This window comes from Homarus americanus, unplaced genomic scaffold (genome assembly GCF_018991925.1).
Source record: "Homarus americanus isolate GMGI-L3 unplaced genomic scaffold, GMGI_Hamer_2.0 scaffold24523, whole genome shotgun sequence".
NCBI lineage: Eukaryota > Metazoa > Arthropoda > Malacostraca > Decapoda > Nephropidae > Homarus > Homarus americanus.
The window spans coordinates 1,603,623-1,620,647 of NW_024744357.1; the positions used below are offsets into that span (position 1 = coordinate 1,603,623).

Below are 17,025 nucleotides of genomic sequence, written 5' to 3' on the forward strand. Positions count from 1 at the left end.
ACTAACAAATCCAGAGGAGATTGCTGCCACTGAACATCAAAATTCACTTAAGCTCGCGGCAGCCCTCACGGACCACATAATAGCCCAGAATGCAACAGGGGAAGTGGATACCAGTGAGGTAAATAAGATTCGTAGGTCCATTACGACAGATCGACAGCACTGCCAAAATGATAAGTTGCAGCAACTGTTGCTACAGGTACCAGAAAATTTGAAAAAAAGTAGCTATAGCGCAGGAGGTGGGCGCCTCGAACTGGTTAACTACGTTACCGATAAGGGCAAATGGTTTCAGTCTTAATAAACAAGAATTTACAGATGCCATTGCTCTAAGGTACGGTCGGCCAGTAGAAGGTTTGCCCTCCCAATGCGTGTGTGGCTATTCCTATGATGGCAATCACGCCATGGTGTGCAAGAAAGGGGGGCTTCATATGCATGAGGTATGACGAGGAAAGGGACCTCACAGCAAATATGTCGAAGGAAATCTGCCGGGATGTCATGGTAGAACCGACCCTCCTTCCATTGGATGGTGAGATCTTCCAACACAGGACTTCAAACACATCTAACGAAGCCTGTGTGGATGTCAGTGCTCGAGGATTCTGGACGCGGGGACAGCGAGCTTTCTTCGACATCAGGATTTTTGATCCTATGGCCGCATATCACCGTAACCTAGCTCTCGGTGCTGCACACAGGAGGAACGAGAACGACAAGAGAAGGGCATATAGGGAGAGAATTCAAAACGTTGATCACGGCAGCTTCACTCCTCTAGTGTTCACAACCTCTGGTGGGATGGGACCAAGTGGAAGATGTTTCTACGCCAGACTCGCGGAGGTGATCTCCAAACAGAAGCAGCAGCCCAGAAGTTATGTTACAGCCTGGATGAGATGTCGACTGTCTTTCTCTCTCCTTCGGTCGGCTTTGCTCTGCCTCAGGGGAACGAGAGCTTCTGCCCCAACTCCGACAACTGCTGCAGATATTGACTATGAGGCTACTGTCACTGAATGCCGCATAGATCTGCGGCTCAACTAATTTAACGCAGATAAGATAGCTACTTATGTATTAGGATATTTAATATTAAGGTAATTAAATGGTGGCGAAGGTGTGGCTATTGGGGGAGACTGGAAGCCATTTAAAAAAAAAAAAAAAAGTAGTAGCAGTAGTAGTTGTTGTTGTAATAATAGAAGCAGCACTGGTGGAAGTAATACTAATAATATAAGTAATGAATGTAGTAAAATATTTCCCCGCTGGTCGTGAGTGTGGATCATCCCCTTTCCGTCTCAAGGTTATGACGTCACGGCACAAAGGGTGGAGCCTGGAGTATATAAACTCGACGCATCCCTTCGTGAACATCACTTCGACTCCTCTTCAACAACAAACATGTATTTCAAGGTATTGTCTTCTGCAGTTTAAGGAATACTGGCTCTTCACATAGTCAAATATTAAGGTTTCATATTTTATCACGTGTAACTTATATAAAGGATATACTTCTACATGAGTTATAAATCATCCACACTGAAAAACTCTTACAGGCTTTGGTTTTGGTAGCTGTTGTGGTAGCCACTTTGGCCCGCCCTGACTCTCCCCCTACCTACAATGCTCCCACAGCCGGCTATGGCGCCCCCTCTCCTGTGGTGAGTACTGCTCACCTGTCCGTGTTTCACCATGAAAACACCAAGTAGTTGACGTTACAAAATTAACATGTATGTGTAATTGATCAATATGGTTGTGGCCGCTTAAGTGACCTAACAAAAAAACAACATTGTTTCAGGCTCCTGCCCAGTACGACTTCAACTGGGCCGTGCAGGACGACCTCTCAGGCAATGACTTCGGCCACCAGGAGTCCCGTGACGGTGAGAACACCCAGGGCTCCTACTACGTGCTGCTTCCCGACGGTCGCCTGCAGAGGGTCGCTTACACTGTCAACGGCGACTCCGGGTACGTGGCCGAGGTGACCTACGAGGGTGAGGCCCAGTACCAAACACCCCGGCCCTCCTACACCCCAGCTCCCTACGCCTAAATGAGAAAGAGCTAAATAAACTCGACTCTGATGATATTTATTGAGAATAACAGAAAATGCCATATATTGCTATGTAAATAAACATGAACATAAAAATATGAAGTATTTCTAACATTTATGATGTAGTTCTTGAAATTAAATATACCCGAAAATAGAGACTTGGGAAAAGAGGGGTCAGGCTGCCTAACTTATGACTGTACTGTATAAAGGTGTCATGTAGATTCATGACCAGAAATAGTCCTAACGGAGATAATTATTATTGTAATTTTCCTGCTTTCCGTCAAAATACTTAAATTTATATAAAGAGACAGAAAATGCCTAGTACATACTAGACTCACATCCTCACCCCATAACCATCTGATTTTCGTGTCCGAAGATTAAATTTATTAATAAGTAACTCTTGGCGTTTTAAGGTGCGGCGGCCAAGTAGATACAAAACTGTTGTTTACTTAAGCGTAAATACTTCGCATCTGTGCACCACCAGTACACCCAGCTGTGAATGGGTACGTAACTGTATAGTCGGGGAAGTGACGATGGTCGACGGGACTGTTGACAACACTGCTCCTTTTTTTTTACTGAAAAATGGCTTTGGCTTCAATGTCCCGTGTTCGTAATGACCCAATGAGGGCGTTAGGTCTACTGAAGCCATTTTTAGTTCACTTATCACTTGCTGTATATGTCACAGTACCGTAATTTATGGAAATATCAGTATTTCTGTGTTGGAATTTCAGGAGTTTCCATCAAGTACTTGCAAATGGGTTTTCAATTCATCTCATCAATCACTTCAATTGAAAAACTTTAAAATTATATAAACGAAAAAAAAACACGCAGTAGAGAAACATTGACGAAAGTTTTATCATCTATAAGAGGAGATCTTCACCAGTCTACAGAAACTCAAAAACACTGCAAGAGTTTATTACATTTTCTCAGTCTGCAGCGTTGAGTAGGCAGTTCAGTACCAGTACGTCCCGTCATTAATTGTAAAATTTGTCTAATAAGGGGCGCTGGTGGTAGTGTGGTACCGTTCTTGCCTCGCAAGGAAGATGTCACGGTTTGATTCCCGGGCCGGCAGAAGTTGTTTGGACACTCTTCCTAGCCTCCTTGGTCCCTGTTCACCTAGCAGCAAGTAAGTACCTGTTGTAAATCGAAAAGTTGCGAATTCGTATTCAGGGAAAGTTGTTGGAGCTTCTAAACTTGGAACTAGCTTAGCAATCCCTTCTATGCTGAATTAAATTGTCTGTCGTTAGCCAAATAATATATGAAAGTTAGCATTCCCGTAGTGAAAGGGATAGGAAGGATAATCTGTTTAGACTTTTGTTAATTATAGAATAAGTCGTGAGAATTGAGTATTTCCTCTCCTAGAGTACAGCAGAGAGTCATAACAAAAAATTATATATTATAACCTTTAAGATAAACTAAGCTCTCAATAGTGCAAATTTAAAGCAAAAACTTTAAACATTTTATCATTCATTCAACTGATTTACAAAAAGAAGACGATATAGTTTCTTTATTTTACTTCGGGAATTTTCTCTTAATACGAACAACAAATTTGGGTTGAATGGACGAACCGGCGGACGGACACACATAGACGGATGGAAAACACCAAACTTATATTATCCCAACATACTGAGGGCGGGTCATTAAACATCCAGTATATTCTAAAATTATAATGATTCGTAAACATTTGTTACAAATTTATTTTTTATAATGCGGTAATAAGTAGAAAATTTACCTTGGAAGTGTTTTTCAATCTTTTCTTTGAAGTGGTGACCATGTAAATCTTACTATGTATATATTTTATTTTGTCGTCAATTTGGTTATGGAGAAAACTGAACCCATTTCACTGTGTATAGGAGTATGTCGAGGTTCAGTGACCAACAAACTATGAGCGTGTCAACATTAATGAAACAATACCGAAAAAACTAAAACGCTATAAGATGTTTCTGGTAAAGTTGGCACGTCCTGACATGTGTTTTGTCCATGGTGGTGGCACTCACTTAAGAAAATAATAGCAGTTGTTTATAAGTGGCCACATTTTTAGCGTGTCTTTGTCTACTATTATTTTTTCTGGGACTTCTCTTCATAAAACATAAACTTTGCTTCATTATTTCCTCTAATAACGACAGAAGCGATGATGAGAAGAATCGTTTCTATAGAGTAATGGAATTTCAAGTAGTTATGGTAATAACAGTTGTTACAGTAGTAATAGTATTAGTAGTAGCAGTTGTGGTAGTAATACTAGGAGTGGTAAATAATTATATATGTAAAATGTTTCCCCGCTGGTCGTGAGTGTGGATTATCATCCCCTTTTCCTTCTCAAGGTTATGACGTCACGGCACAAAGGGTGAAGCCTGGAGTATATAAACTCTACGCATCCCTTCGGGAGCATCAGTTTGACTCCTCTTCAACAATAAACATGTCTTTCAAGGTATTGTTGGGAGTTTGTCTTGTGCAGTTTCAGGAATATTGTCTTGTTACCCTGTCAAAAATCACCCTTTATAGTTTCATATTTTATCATGTGTAACTTATATAAAGGAAATACTTCTTACTTCTACATGAGTTATAAATCATCCACACTGAAAAACTCTTACAGGCTTTGGTTTTGGTAGCTGTTGTGGTAGCCACTTTGGCCCGCCCTGACTCTCCCCCTACCTACAATGCTCCCACAGCCGGCTATGGCGCCCCTTCTCCTGTGGTGAGTACTGCCCACCTGTCCGTGTTTCACCATGAAAACACCAAGTAGTTGACGTTACAATATTAACATGTATGTGTAATTGATCAATATGATTGTGGCCGCTTAAGTGACATAACAAAAAAACAACATTGTTTCAGGCTCCTGCCCAGTACGACTTCAACTGGGCCGTGAAGGACGACCTCTCAGGCAATGACTTCGGCCACCAGGAGTCCCGTGACGGTGAGAACACCCAGGGCTCCTACTACGTGCTGCTTCCCGACGGTCGCCTGCAGAGGGTCGCTTACACTGTCAACGGTGACTCCGGGTACGTGGCCGAGGTGAGCTACGAGGGTGAGGCCCAGTACCCAGCACCCCAGCCCTCCTACACCCCAGCTCCCTACGCCTAGATAAAAAAAATACAAATAATAAATGCCACTGATAATATTTATTGAGAATAACAGTGTGTGCCATATTATTGCTTTGTAAATATACATGACAAGCAGAAACATATGATGTATTTCTAAGATTCCTGATGTAGTTATTACGAAGAAATTTACAAGACAGACAAGTGAATATGAGCTCAAGTTCTACCAATCACGAACCTGTCTGTACCTTTGGACTAGTGTCATGTAGACTGAGGGACAGTTATATTGTCCCTACTAAGAGAAGCATCAGTGTAATGTTTTCTTTCCTGTACGACGTTAGATAGGCAGATATAGATGAGTATAGATATAGTTATAAAGAAAGTGAATGTTTACTAAATACTTAGCTCGCGTCCCTCACCTGAACAGCTCTAAGACGGACGGGAGGAGAGATCGTCAAATTGTCATGTTCTAAGCTAAATGATATTAACTATTAATGCTTGACTGTTTGAGACAGAAAAAATAAAAGAGAGCTTGACAGATTACGTGGAAGAACTTTACTATGATAAGGATAGAGTAGACATAAGAAACGGATATGTTTGACTAAAATATGTAATTTTATATACTTCAAAGTAGACCTTCCCAGTGGCTTCAAAAAGTCAATATTTGTATTATTACCTAAAAAGCCAGGGCCTTAGAGTGCACCCAGTTCAGAACAATAAGCTTAATAAGTCATGTCTGCAATTTCTTATTAAACATAATTTTATGTAGAATAAATTTTGAAATAGAATTTGAGTTATCTATAAAAACAAAATGGATTTAGGAGTGGAAAGGGAACTAGAAGCTCTATTTGGTTTCAGAATTTTGAGTGAAAGGCTTTAGAACCCCAAGAAATATGTACATCTGCTATGTTAATTTTGAAAAAGGTGTTGATCAACTAAAGCACAAAAAAAAGTATAGAGATCTTGGAAATATAGGCATTAATGAAGTAGATGCTAGGATTTTAAAGAATCTTTACTGGCACCAGGAGACTGCAGTGTTAATAAATAATGAACTAACTAATTGGTTCACAGTTAAACAGGGAGTAATACAAGGCTGTTTTCTATCTCCAACAGTGTACGGTATAATATATATTCAGAATTCTTAATGAAAAAAGTTATATTAAAAGTCAATGGTAAAGTAATATCAAATATCCGCTATACAGATGATACTACTTTTATCAAATATAGTGAAGAGGCATTACAAAAACTCGTTAACAGATTTCTGAAAAAAACAATGAAAAATGTGGTTTAAGAGTTAATGCTGTAAAAACCAAAAAAAAATAGTTGTTTCCACATTGGAAATAAATCCTAAAACAAATATTAAGGTTGGCAACAGAGAACTTAAACAAGTGGGTATATGGGTAATAACATTAGCTGCGATAGTAGAAAGAATAGGGCAAACAAAAACAGCATTTAATACTCTAAAAGACGTAATGAAAATGGATATTAACTTCAATTTGAGAAAATGGCTACTGAAAGGCTTTATATGACATTGTCATATAAATGCGAATTTTTTTTTTTTTGAGTTTGAAAAATCGGCCCATGGTATTAATGATGTAGTTCTATGTGCAGAATCATGTGATATCTTCAGATTTGAAAAGTTTTCATTTTTTGCTAGGTAAATTTTAACTTGAAATCTTATGAAAATTCAGTATTCCCACCCTTTTATGAACACCACTAAATAGCTTATTTAAAGTAAAGTAAATGTATCAGATTAATTTATTAGGATGAAAATGATCCAGAATAGTGAAACGAATAATCTTGACACATTTATTGAATTTAATATTCCTTTAGAAAACAAAATCATCAAATACAAAAACCGGTTTTACTACTACGACCCGGTGTTGCTGCACACCATAGAGAACATGTCTTTCTTGCTTCTGTTTCTATTCATCACCTCCCTGCTGACCACCTGAGCTCGGATGTAGCCTTCCCTCCTCTCCTGGCTGTACACGTGACTGCTGGCCTCGCTCACTTGCTGTACACAACGCTCTATACTCTGGGTGTGCGAGGGCCAGGCAGGGACATGCATGGGGTTGTCCAGGAAAGCTCTGACTTGAACATTGGTGAGGCTGCAGGTAAGAGGGGGCTCACTGCCAGCCTGGATGTTATCCAGATCTATGAGATTAGTGAGGGTCTTGGCACCTAGATTGACTTCAGGAGTCTTCCTGACCCTGAAGGAATCGTCACCAACTGATTCGTCATGCCCAGATCCTCTCATAAGTCTCATATCCAAGATCTTTTTGAATGCCACTCTTCTCTCCTCCTCATCCTTACTGCAAAGCATTGTCTGCAGAACTGCCTCGGGATGAGCATACCAGGAAGATCTCCTCACAGTCTGCTCCACAATCTGAACAACCTTCCTTGGCTGACTCCTCAGGAGCTCAAGCTGGAAGAGAACATGCCTCGGACCTTCGGAGAACGATGACTTGACCTTGGTGTTGAACCAATTTGGCAAGTAGACACTCACGATGAATTGGACAATAAGTCTCAGGTTGTGAAGCTGGTTCCCTTTCAGTTTATGATGAGCGACCCAAATTCTGCAGAACCTGAGAGCCGTTGTGAGCCACCTAGAATGTGAGACTGGACCTATCTGCAGGTAAGCAAGTCTATCAGGCATGACCCCAGTTTTGATGGCACTGCAAATCATGTAACCATAGTACTGGTCAGTACTCAGGTCGCCAATGACAGTATGTGCAAGCTCAAACGAGTGGAGGGCCAACTGTGATTTTTCAAAGCTCGGTTTATTTCTAACTCAGTGGCAGAGTCCAGCATCTTGCCAAGAGGACCAGACCATCTGTTGTTTGAAAGAGTCTTGCCATCCAGCTCCTGGATCAGATGTCTGAGTGGCAACTCGTTGGTGTGGAGGTCACAAACAATCCAGACCAGCTTCCTCCCAATCTTCGCTCTATCCACTGTATGACCCCCCCTTGCCCTGTGTTCGTGTTGGTGCTGTCCCTCCAATGGCCTGCAGGGTCTGGTCTACGTTCTCTCTGAGCCAGTTCACAATGTTATCTGCCACTATCTCAGCTGGTTTCCTGATGTCATCTTTCTCTGGAGTGAAATGCCACAAATACTTCCCTCCTGGTTCACTGCAGCAGGAGTAGTGTTCCTCCTTCACCATGGCAGGGAACAACTTGTCAGAATCTCAACTTTCATGAACACTTTGAGTGTCATCCCTTCTCCCATCAAAGAACAAACAATTGATTCCATTTTCTCTTATCCCTTATCAAACTCCTCTTCTAGGTTACTGACAAGTTTCTCCTGAGCTCTCCTTTGTTATGATCTATCACCAGGTGAACATCATCAGGTGTTATCAAACCACCGTCAATCAGGCAGCTGTTGCTATCTCTGCAGTTTCTCTGAGACCAGTGTGGTGTCGCATGCTGGCCAGAGCTATGCTCGGGATATCTTTCCTATTTCGAATCTTATGCCTGGAAGGTTTGGGATCATTATTTTCTGGGTTAGGGACAAAGTCACCATTCTCCTGGTCAGCACTCGGATCAGCCATGGGGAAGTCATTAGAATCGGGCCTAGTGCCAGAAGCTTGGAAACTTGCAAATGTAGTTCCGATTTTCAAAAAGGGTGATAAATCAATAGCATCAAATTACCGTCCCATTAGTCTCACGTCAATCATAGGCAAGTTGCTAGAGTCAATTATTGCTACAAAAATCAGAAGCCACCTTGAAACATTCAACTTAATTCATTCTTCTCAGCACGGGTTCACCAGGGACGTTCTTGTCTCACAAATTTGCTTAGCTTTTTCTCAGAAGTATTTGAAGCGGTAGATAATGATAAGTCATATGATATAATTTATTTAGATTTCAGTAAAGCATTCGATAGAGTCCCTCATGAGAGATTGATAAGGAAGGTAGAAGCACATGGAATAGGTGGATCAGTATTAAAATGGATTAGGTCATGGTTAACTGGTAGGAAACAAAGAGTCAGCATAAATGGATTAAAGTCAGACTGGGGTGCGGTCAAAGCGGAGTTCCCCAGGATCTGTATTAGGCCCTCTGCTGTTTGTTATATTCATTAATGATCTTGATTTAGGCATAACTAGTAGGATTAGTAAATTTGCAGATGATACCAAAATGGGAGAGTGATAAATTCAGACAGTGACTTTGAACACCTTCAAAGAGATCTAGATACCTTACATGAGTGGTCAGTAGACTGGCAAATGAATTTTAATACTGATAAATGCAAGGTACTACAGATAGGAAGACGAATACAAACGTTAAGTATAAACTAGGTAACACGGAAATAGAAAACTCAGTTTGTGAAAAAGATCTAGGTGTATTTTTAGCAACGACTTGAAACCTAGAAAACAATGTATTAGCGTTCGCAACAAGGCAAACAGTTCTTGGGTTCATATCTAGGTCTGTGAGTAACAGAACTGCTGACGTTATCTTGAAACTTTACCTAGCATTAGTGAGGCCACACATGGATTATGCGGTTCAGTTCTGGTGTCCTTATTATAGAATGGACATAGATTCTTTGGAGAGAGTACAAAGAAGAATGACAAAAATGATCCATAATATTAGAAACCTTCCATATGAAGAAAGACTGAAAAGCTTAGGCTTACATTCATTAGAGAGGCGTAGAGTTAGGGAGATATGATAGAGGTGTACAAGTGGGTAAGTGGGATTAACAAGGGTAAAATGGAAGATGTTCTGAAGCTCAGTAATAACGAAATAACTAGAACAAATGGCTTTAAATTAGATAAATTCCGATTCAGAAAGGATATAGGCAAGCACTGGTTTGGTAATAGAGTTGTGGATATGTGGAATAGGCTACCGAGTGCTATAGTAGGATCGGGGACGCTAGGGAGCTTCAAGACGAAGTTGGATAGGCACATGGAAGTGCTGGGATGGGTGTGAAAGGGATCTGCCCTGTATGGGCCAGTCAGCCTCCTGCAGTATCCCACTTTCTTATGTTCTTATGTTATGTAAGTCATTAAACTCTGAATCAGCTTGACTCCAATCATCGGCCTTTTTTACCTCACCCTGGGCCTTCTCAAGTCTCTTTTCCTCGGCAACTCTTCTCCTCTTCTGTCTCTCAGTGGCAGCCTCCTGTCTCTTGGACTCCGGAATATCTTGGCTAGAAATCATGAGAGCCCCTATACTGCCAGTCTTCTCTCTCTGTGCTTTGACAAATGCCAGTTCGATCACTGGGAATCTTCAGTTCACGCTTGCAAATACAGGAGATGTGGGCCTCGGATTTACAGTCACGATCGCATCCAAACTCAGGACAGAGAACAATTGGGCACTTGCAAGTAATTATGTCAAATAACTGGTCAGTTGCTTGGCAAAGCTGTCCTAACTGCAAGTTTTCCTCTCCCAAGAGAGATATCTCTTGCCTTTTCCAACTGGCTAGAGTCTCTCACTAATCTTCTTCTGACTTGTTATGACTGGAGGCTTGAACTGAGCGTTAGCCAGAGTGTACTGTGCCAAGACAGCTTTGGTCATATCACTGGCAATGTCTTTGTTTGTGTAAGTTCTTTGGTTCTTTTCACTGATTTGCCTGATTAAAACACCGTATCTCAAAGCATCTCTCAATGTAGGCAACTCCGACTTCAGGAGCTCTCTCCTAGACCCAAGATAGTGACTGAGATGGCTGGATTTTTGGTTCCTCGTCCTGACACAAGCAGCCATCGCAAATATTATCAACTTATAAATGCATCAGAATCTGAAACAGAAAAAATATTGTTAGTTGGGTTGTTAAAGAATGAAGTCAGAAAGCAATGTTCACTATTTAATTGTAATGCACTAATGCAGCTGTACGTTAGATTTTCGATAAATTTCACGCTAAAATTTACCTAGCAAAAGTTTGCAAAATATTGAAACTGAAATTATTTTCTGTTTATATACACTAAAATCTACCAAAAAAGTGATGGGCCATTAGTTTTAGCTGATCTTCCCTCCTATGACACACCCTAATATGACAAGGACTGTTGTACGAGTCAGAAACATGGACACTTTCAGCAAACACTAGAAAGAGAGTTGGAGGTCTTTGAAATGTGGTGTTATAGGTGAATGTTAAGAATAAACTACACTGACAGGAAAACAAATGGAAAATTACTAAAATTAACCAAACCTCCAGAGAAATACGTGAAATGTACGGAAAGAGAAAAATTTGATACTTTAGTCATATAATTAGGGATGAGGGGATAATAACAGAAATGTTAATGGGCAAAGTTGAGAATAGGAGGGCCATAGGAAGGTAGAGACTAATGTTACCCACTTTCAGTATTTTGCCTCCCACCTGTGTCTTCAGCTGTAGAGAGCTGAAATTATCTACAAAGCTGCACGTATATCGATCAGTGGTCCTCCCCACCCTGCTATATGGCAGCGAGACATGAGTCACATACAGAAGGGACCTCAAGGCACTTGAAAACTTTCACCAACATAGTCTACGTTCCCTCCTCGAGTTCGCTGGGAAGACAAGAGTACAAATACCAGTATTCTCACTGACACCAACTGTAGGAGCATCGAGGCTACCATTATCCATGAACAACTAAGTTGGACTGGCCATGTTACCCGCATGGACTGCCAAAGCAGCTACTTTACAGTCACATAACGAGTGATAAACGTAACGCTGGCGAGAAACGGAAAATATATAAGGATAGTCTTAAGACAAACCTGTAAAGTGCCAAATCAACCCCTTCACCTGGGAGGCGATCACTCCACACCGCAACGCTTGGAGGAGCACCACACAAGGTGTCAATACTTTCCAGTTAGCCAGATTGCATACCAAGGCAGACAAACTACAGCTCCAAAGACACTTCCGCACTAGATGTAGCCCTCCACACGTGTCATCTGAGAGCCCACCAAAAAGGATGACATCTTTAATAAACTATATCTGGATGATCGTCATACTCGATTCCGAGTGACAGCAAAGTAGTGTGTGTGTTTGGATAGTGTGCATAGTTTTATGTACTTTCTCAAGTAAGCAAATATACTGGCAGTACTCAAATACACGTAGAGACACACACACACACACACTTACTTGCATAAGGCTGTCCGTCGTAGCCGACGATGACTCTGCTTCATTATGAAATCGATGATGATGATGAGTGGTGAACTAGGGATGTTGTCGGCGGTGCCACTGGATGTGGCTGTGTAGTCCGATCCTTGACCCACAGACTCTATCATACATTGGGTAAGACAGCTCCGGGTTGGGTGGGGGGTCTGTACAGACTGTACAACCATTAAGATATAATAACACCTTAGACTGAAGGGAATATGAGGAATCACACATTTAACACAGGGGGACAGTAATGACTTAGACAGGACGCACGACGCTTGGTTAACTCTACCTAAACCCGAGCTGCTGACATACGGTAATGTGAGTTATATTTGACAGTAATAAAACCTGACTTATGATGCTCTACAGTGTAAAATAATTACGGTTACCCTTAAATGTACAGTAATTCCTGGGTGATGGAGATGTCGACTATACTTAATGTGAACAATTCGGTACCGACTTTCATCCTTGACTTGTAATTTATATCATAACAACAAAGACACTTGTTTGTTTGTTGGTCTCTCCTGCTCCCAGTAATCACAATCATCCCACAATCTTTGCATTTATAAGTAAGATTATCTCTACTCAGACAAAAATTTTCGCGTTATTTTGGAAAATAACTATAAGTTTGTTATTATACTAAAATTTTGTTTAAATAAATATTGTATTTGACATTACTTCTTATTAATTAGATAAATATAAATGTATCCCAAATATTATAAATCAGAATGTTAGCAAAACAGAAGAAAATACTAATGATGTTGGAGTATGGAAAGGGTTATAATTGATATAGCCAAGATAAAGGAGTATAGCAATTCCAAAAATATGTATATACTGTACAGTACATATAGGAGAGAACCACAAGCCGCTGTCCATCATTGATCAAAATCATAATCGAGTGAACATGTGGCTGAACATAACCTGCAATCAGATGTATCCATCATGCCAGGTTCAGATAACTACGTGTTTCAGCGGACCCTTTTGTGGTGCTGACCGACTTTCTTCATCCATGCAGCGAGTGAATCAAAGAAAACGGCAGATTACGAACAGAAAAAACGTAATATTCACTTGGACACACTAACCTAAATGGCTATCTGTTCTTTACCATTGCAGGTGTCAGTTTCTTTCATTTATATACTGTGTTGGCTTTATCCCTCACATCACCAAGCTTCATAAGCAGTTTATGCACGAGTGCCTCAAATCATAGCTAAACCTATCTAGAATGAAGGTTTAAGCTGGATCTACTGTATAATGGGAAAAAATGAAAATAATCGCTACATGACCCTATTCAACGACCTCGCCCAGTAAGGCTCGTCGCCGCCTCACGTCACTAATGTCTGGACCAATCGCCTCAGTAGACCGAGTGAATAGCTCACTTAACTATCTACTAAGGAAATTACCCTTCATTTTCACCCGTTTATCGCCTGTCACACCAGTTCGTCTCGGAACTTACTCAGGGACGTCCTATTTTTTTTCTAGTGCTACGTGTTGTTGTTTTCTGTGTCTCTCTAGCGACAAGCTCCTCCTCCCCTTAGCTCCGCTCCGCCATCCCTCAGTGACCTCCACCACCAAGCACTGGAAAGGTTTGGCCGTGGACTACTGCATCACCCTCGCCATCGCCACCTCCTGCCACCTGCAGCCCCCCACCCACCTCGCGCAGTCCGCCACTACAACAAAATTCAGTCCATAAGAGCCCGCACCGATAGATATAAGAACAGCACCATCCCATCTATTGTTAAAATAATAAACAACTCCTGATTTATGTACTGCACAGCCCTGTAAATGTATTCAATGCATACTAAATCATTATGTCTAAATCAAATGTAAGTCTGTATATTTTCAGCCACCGGCTGCAACTCTATTAATAAACCGTTTATTATTATTATTATTATTATTATTATTATTATTACATTCAATACACATACATACTTATAGATATTAATTACACATACACACGTGCATAAGTACGCATAACACTTGTACAGTACATGTACACATAATACACACATGCACAAATAAGAAAAAAATACATACACAAAAACACACACACACACACACACACATACACAAACATGTTGTGTTCATACCGTGGATCACTACTTACAACACGCATTGAGGTCGCCCAATTTTCTTGCGGGTTTTGTAAATAGAACTGTGACATATAGCGTCGTGTAGGTCTGTTTGTCAGCACCACTGTAAGTCCTATTTTAAGAACTAACTCCTCACAGTGTCGACAATTGTGAAGATTTCAAAAACATGGTTGGTAAACGATGATTTCGATATAGTAAAGAGGATAAATATAGGTAAATGTAAGAGTTGTGTTTGAGTTGACTTTGTTAAACCCTATACAAATAAACAACAACAACACCAATAATAATAATAATAATAATAATAATAATAATAATAATAATAATAATAATAATAATAATTACATCACTGCTCAAGGGTACCTAAAAAAAATTCATTCAGGTTAGGTTAGGTGAGATTAGATATGGCCACGTCCTATGCCCGCCTACAGAAATCAGTCATTCCTAAAATCCCTTATAATTAGACTTTAAATTTAATAAAAAAAAGGTAAAAATTCTTCCCTGTAAATAAAGGCAAGGGGAAGTTAAGCGCTATGGTGAACCAGAAAGCGTCTTTTGAGTCAAACACAGAACCTTATCATCAGACTTCCTTAGTGTAGGTAAATAAAACTCAGAGGCTGTGCTGTGATGTGATGTGCTGTGATGTGATGTGATGTGTTGTGATGTGTTGTGATGTGCTGTGATGTGCTGTGATGTGATGTGTTGTGATGTGATGTGATGTGATGTGATGTGGTGTGTTGTGATGTGATGTGTTGTGATGTGATGTGATGTGATGTGGTGTGTTGTGATGTGATGTGATGTGTTGTGAGGTGTTGTGATGTGGTGTGATGTGATGTGTTGTGATGTGTTGTGATGTGATGTGATGTGATGTGATGTGATGTGATGTGATGTGTTGTGAGGTGTTGTGATGTGATGTGATGTGTTTTGTTGTGATGTGTTGTGATGCGATGTATCAGCCCGTAACACTGTCTCTCGGTGTGTGTTGTTAAGTATGTAGAACAAAAACCAGACGAAAATAAAGAACAAGAGAAAAAAGAAGAAGAAGAAGAACAAAACAAGAAGAAAGTCAAGAACAAGAGCAATTAGAAGAAGCACAAGAACAAAGGAAGAAGAATAAGAAGAACAAAACAAGAACAAGAATAATATTAAGAACAAGAGCAAAATAAACAAGAAAAAGAACAAGAGGAAAATATAAGAGAAGTATTAATGCCACACACACACACATACACATACACACACACACACACACACACACACACACACACACACACACACACATTGTTAACAAGCAGAACATATGACACTAACGCCCTTGACCACGATCCAGGTAAGTTACATGACAGAGAGATAAAATCGGCTCAAGATTGCGTCAAAACTGCTCCCAACTACTCAATCACGCGCTTCGGTTTCTTTTACTTGTGTGTGTGTATGTGTGTGTGTGTGTGTGTGTGTGTGTGTGTGCGTGTGTGTGTGTGTGTGTGTGTGTTGTCTAGGTCACACGTCGCCTGGGAGAATACAAAGGTGTTAATGTTAGGTTCGTCGTGTTTTCTTTTTCAAGTATTTGCCACGTAATTTTTGTGAGTGCTTTTGACATACGTAAATTATCATGTTTCGGTACAAGCCATGCCTCTCTCTCTCTCTCTCTCTCTCTCTCTCTCTCTCTCTCTCTCCGTTGCCTCCTCCTCCCCCGCCTCCTTCTTCTTCTTCCTCCTGTTTTACCCCCTTCTTCTCCTTCTCTTCTTCCTCTTCCTACAAAACACGAATGTTCACGAAGATAAAACATTCAACGAGACAAAGGTTAGACGAGACAAAGGTTAGACGAGACAAAGGTTCAACGAGACAAAGGTTCAACGAGACAAATATTCGACAAGACAAATGTTCAACGAGACAAAGATTCTACAAGACAAATGTTCAACGAGACAAAGATTCTACAAGACAAATGTTCAACGAGACAAAGATTCTACAAGACAAATGTTCAACAAGACAAAGATTCTACAAGACAAATGTTCAACGAGACAAAGATTCTACAAGACAAATGTTCAACGAGACAAAGATTCTACAAGACAAATGTTCAACGAGACAAAGATTCTACAAGACAAATGTTCAACGAGACAAAGATTCTACAAGACAAATGTTCAACGAGACAAAGATTCTACAAGACAAATGTTCAACGAGACAAAGATTCTACAAGACAAATGTTCAACAAGACAAAGATTCTACAAGACAAATGTTCAACGAGACAAAGATTCTACAAGACAAATGTTCAACGAGACAAAGATTCTACAAGACAAATGTTCAACAAGACAAAGATTCTACAAGACAAATGTTCAACGACACAAAGATTCTACAAGACAAATGTTCAACGAGACAAAGATTCTACAAGACAAATGTTCAACGAGACAAAGATTCTACAAGACAAATGTTCAACGAGACAAAGATTCTACAAGACAAATGTTCAACGAGACAAAGATTCTACAAGACAAATGTTCCACGAGACAAAGATTCTACAAGACAAATGTTCAACGAGACAAAGATTCTACAAGACAAATGTTCAACGAGACAAAGATTCTACAAGACAAATGTTCAACGAGACAAAGATTCTACAAGACAAATGTTCAACGAGACAAAGATTCTACAAGACAAATGTTCAACGAGACAAAAGATTCTACAAGACAAATGTTCAACAAGACAAAGATTCTACAAGACAAATGTTCAACGAGACAAAGATTCTACAAGACAAATGTTCAACGAGACAAAGATTCTACAAGACAAATGTTCAACGAGACGAAGATTCTACAAGACAAATGTTCAACGAAACAAAGAT

General features: G+C 40.2%; 2 protein-coding genes across 2 annotated transcripts; both read left to right on the forward strand.

Annotated features, from left to right (window-relative positions):
* Positions 1-1,323: 1,323 nt before the first annotated feature.
* LOC121877854 (pro-resilin-like) lies at positions 1,324-2,101 on the forward strand. The gene is made up of 3 exons (XM_042383760.1): positions 1,324-1,383; positions 1,524-1,625; positions 1,763-2,101. The coding sequence occupies exons 1-3, from the start codon at positions 1,372-1,374 to the stop codon at positions 2,009-2,011; spliced, it is 363 nt and encodes a 120-aa protein (XP_042239694.1). The 5' UTR covers positions 1,324-1,371; the 3' UTR covers positions 2,012-2,101.
* Positions 2,102-4,412: 2,311 nt separating this feature from the next.
* LOC121877856 (cuticle protein 21-like) lies at positions 4,413-5,193 on the forward strand. The gene is made up of 3 exons (XM_042383762.1): positions 4,413-4,439; positions 4,605-4,706; positions 4,844-5,193. Exons 1-3 carry the CDS (start codon positions 4,428-4,430, stop codon positions 5,090-5,092), a joined length of 363 nt encoding a protein of 120 aa, XP_042239696.1. The 5' UTR covers positions 4,413-4,427; the 3' UTR covers positions 5,093-5,193.
* Positions 5,194-17,025: the final 11,832 nt, after the last annotated feature.

Excerpts from the sequence above, each read along its gene's own strand:
- LOC121877854 (XM_042383760.1), top strand. Across the intron at positions 1,626-1,762 it reads ATGGCGCCCCCTCTCCTGTG|GCTCCTGCCCAGTACGACTT; the intron begins GTGAGTACTGCT and ends ACATTGTTTCAG.
- LOC121877856 (XM_042383762.1), top strand. Across the intron at positions 4,707-4,843 it reads ATGGCGCCCCTTCTCCTGTG|GCTCCTGCCCAGTACGACTT; the intron begins GTGAGTACTGCC and ends ACATTGTTTCAG.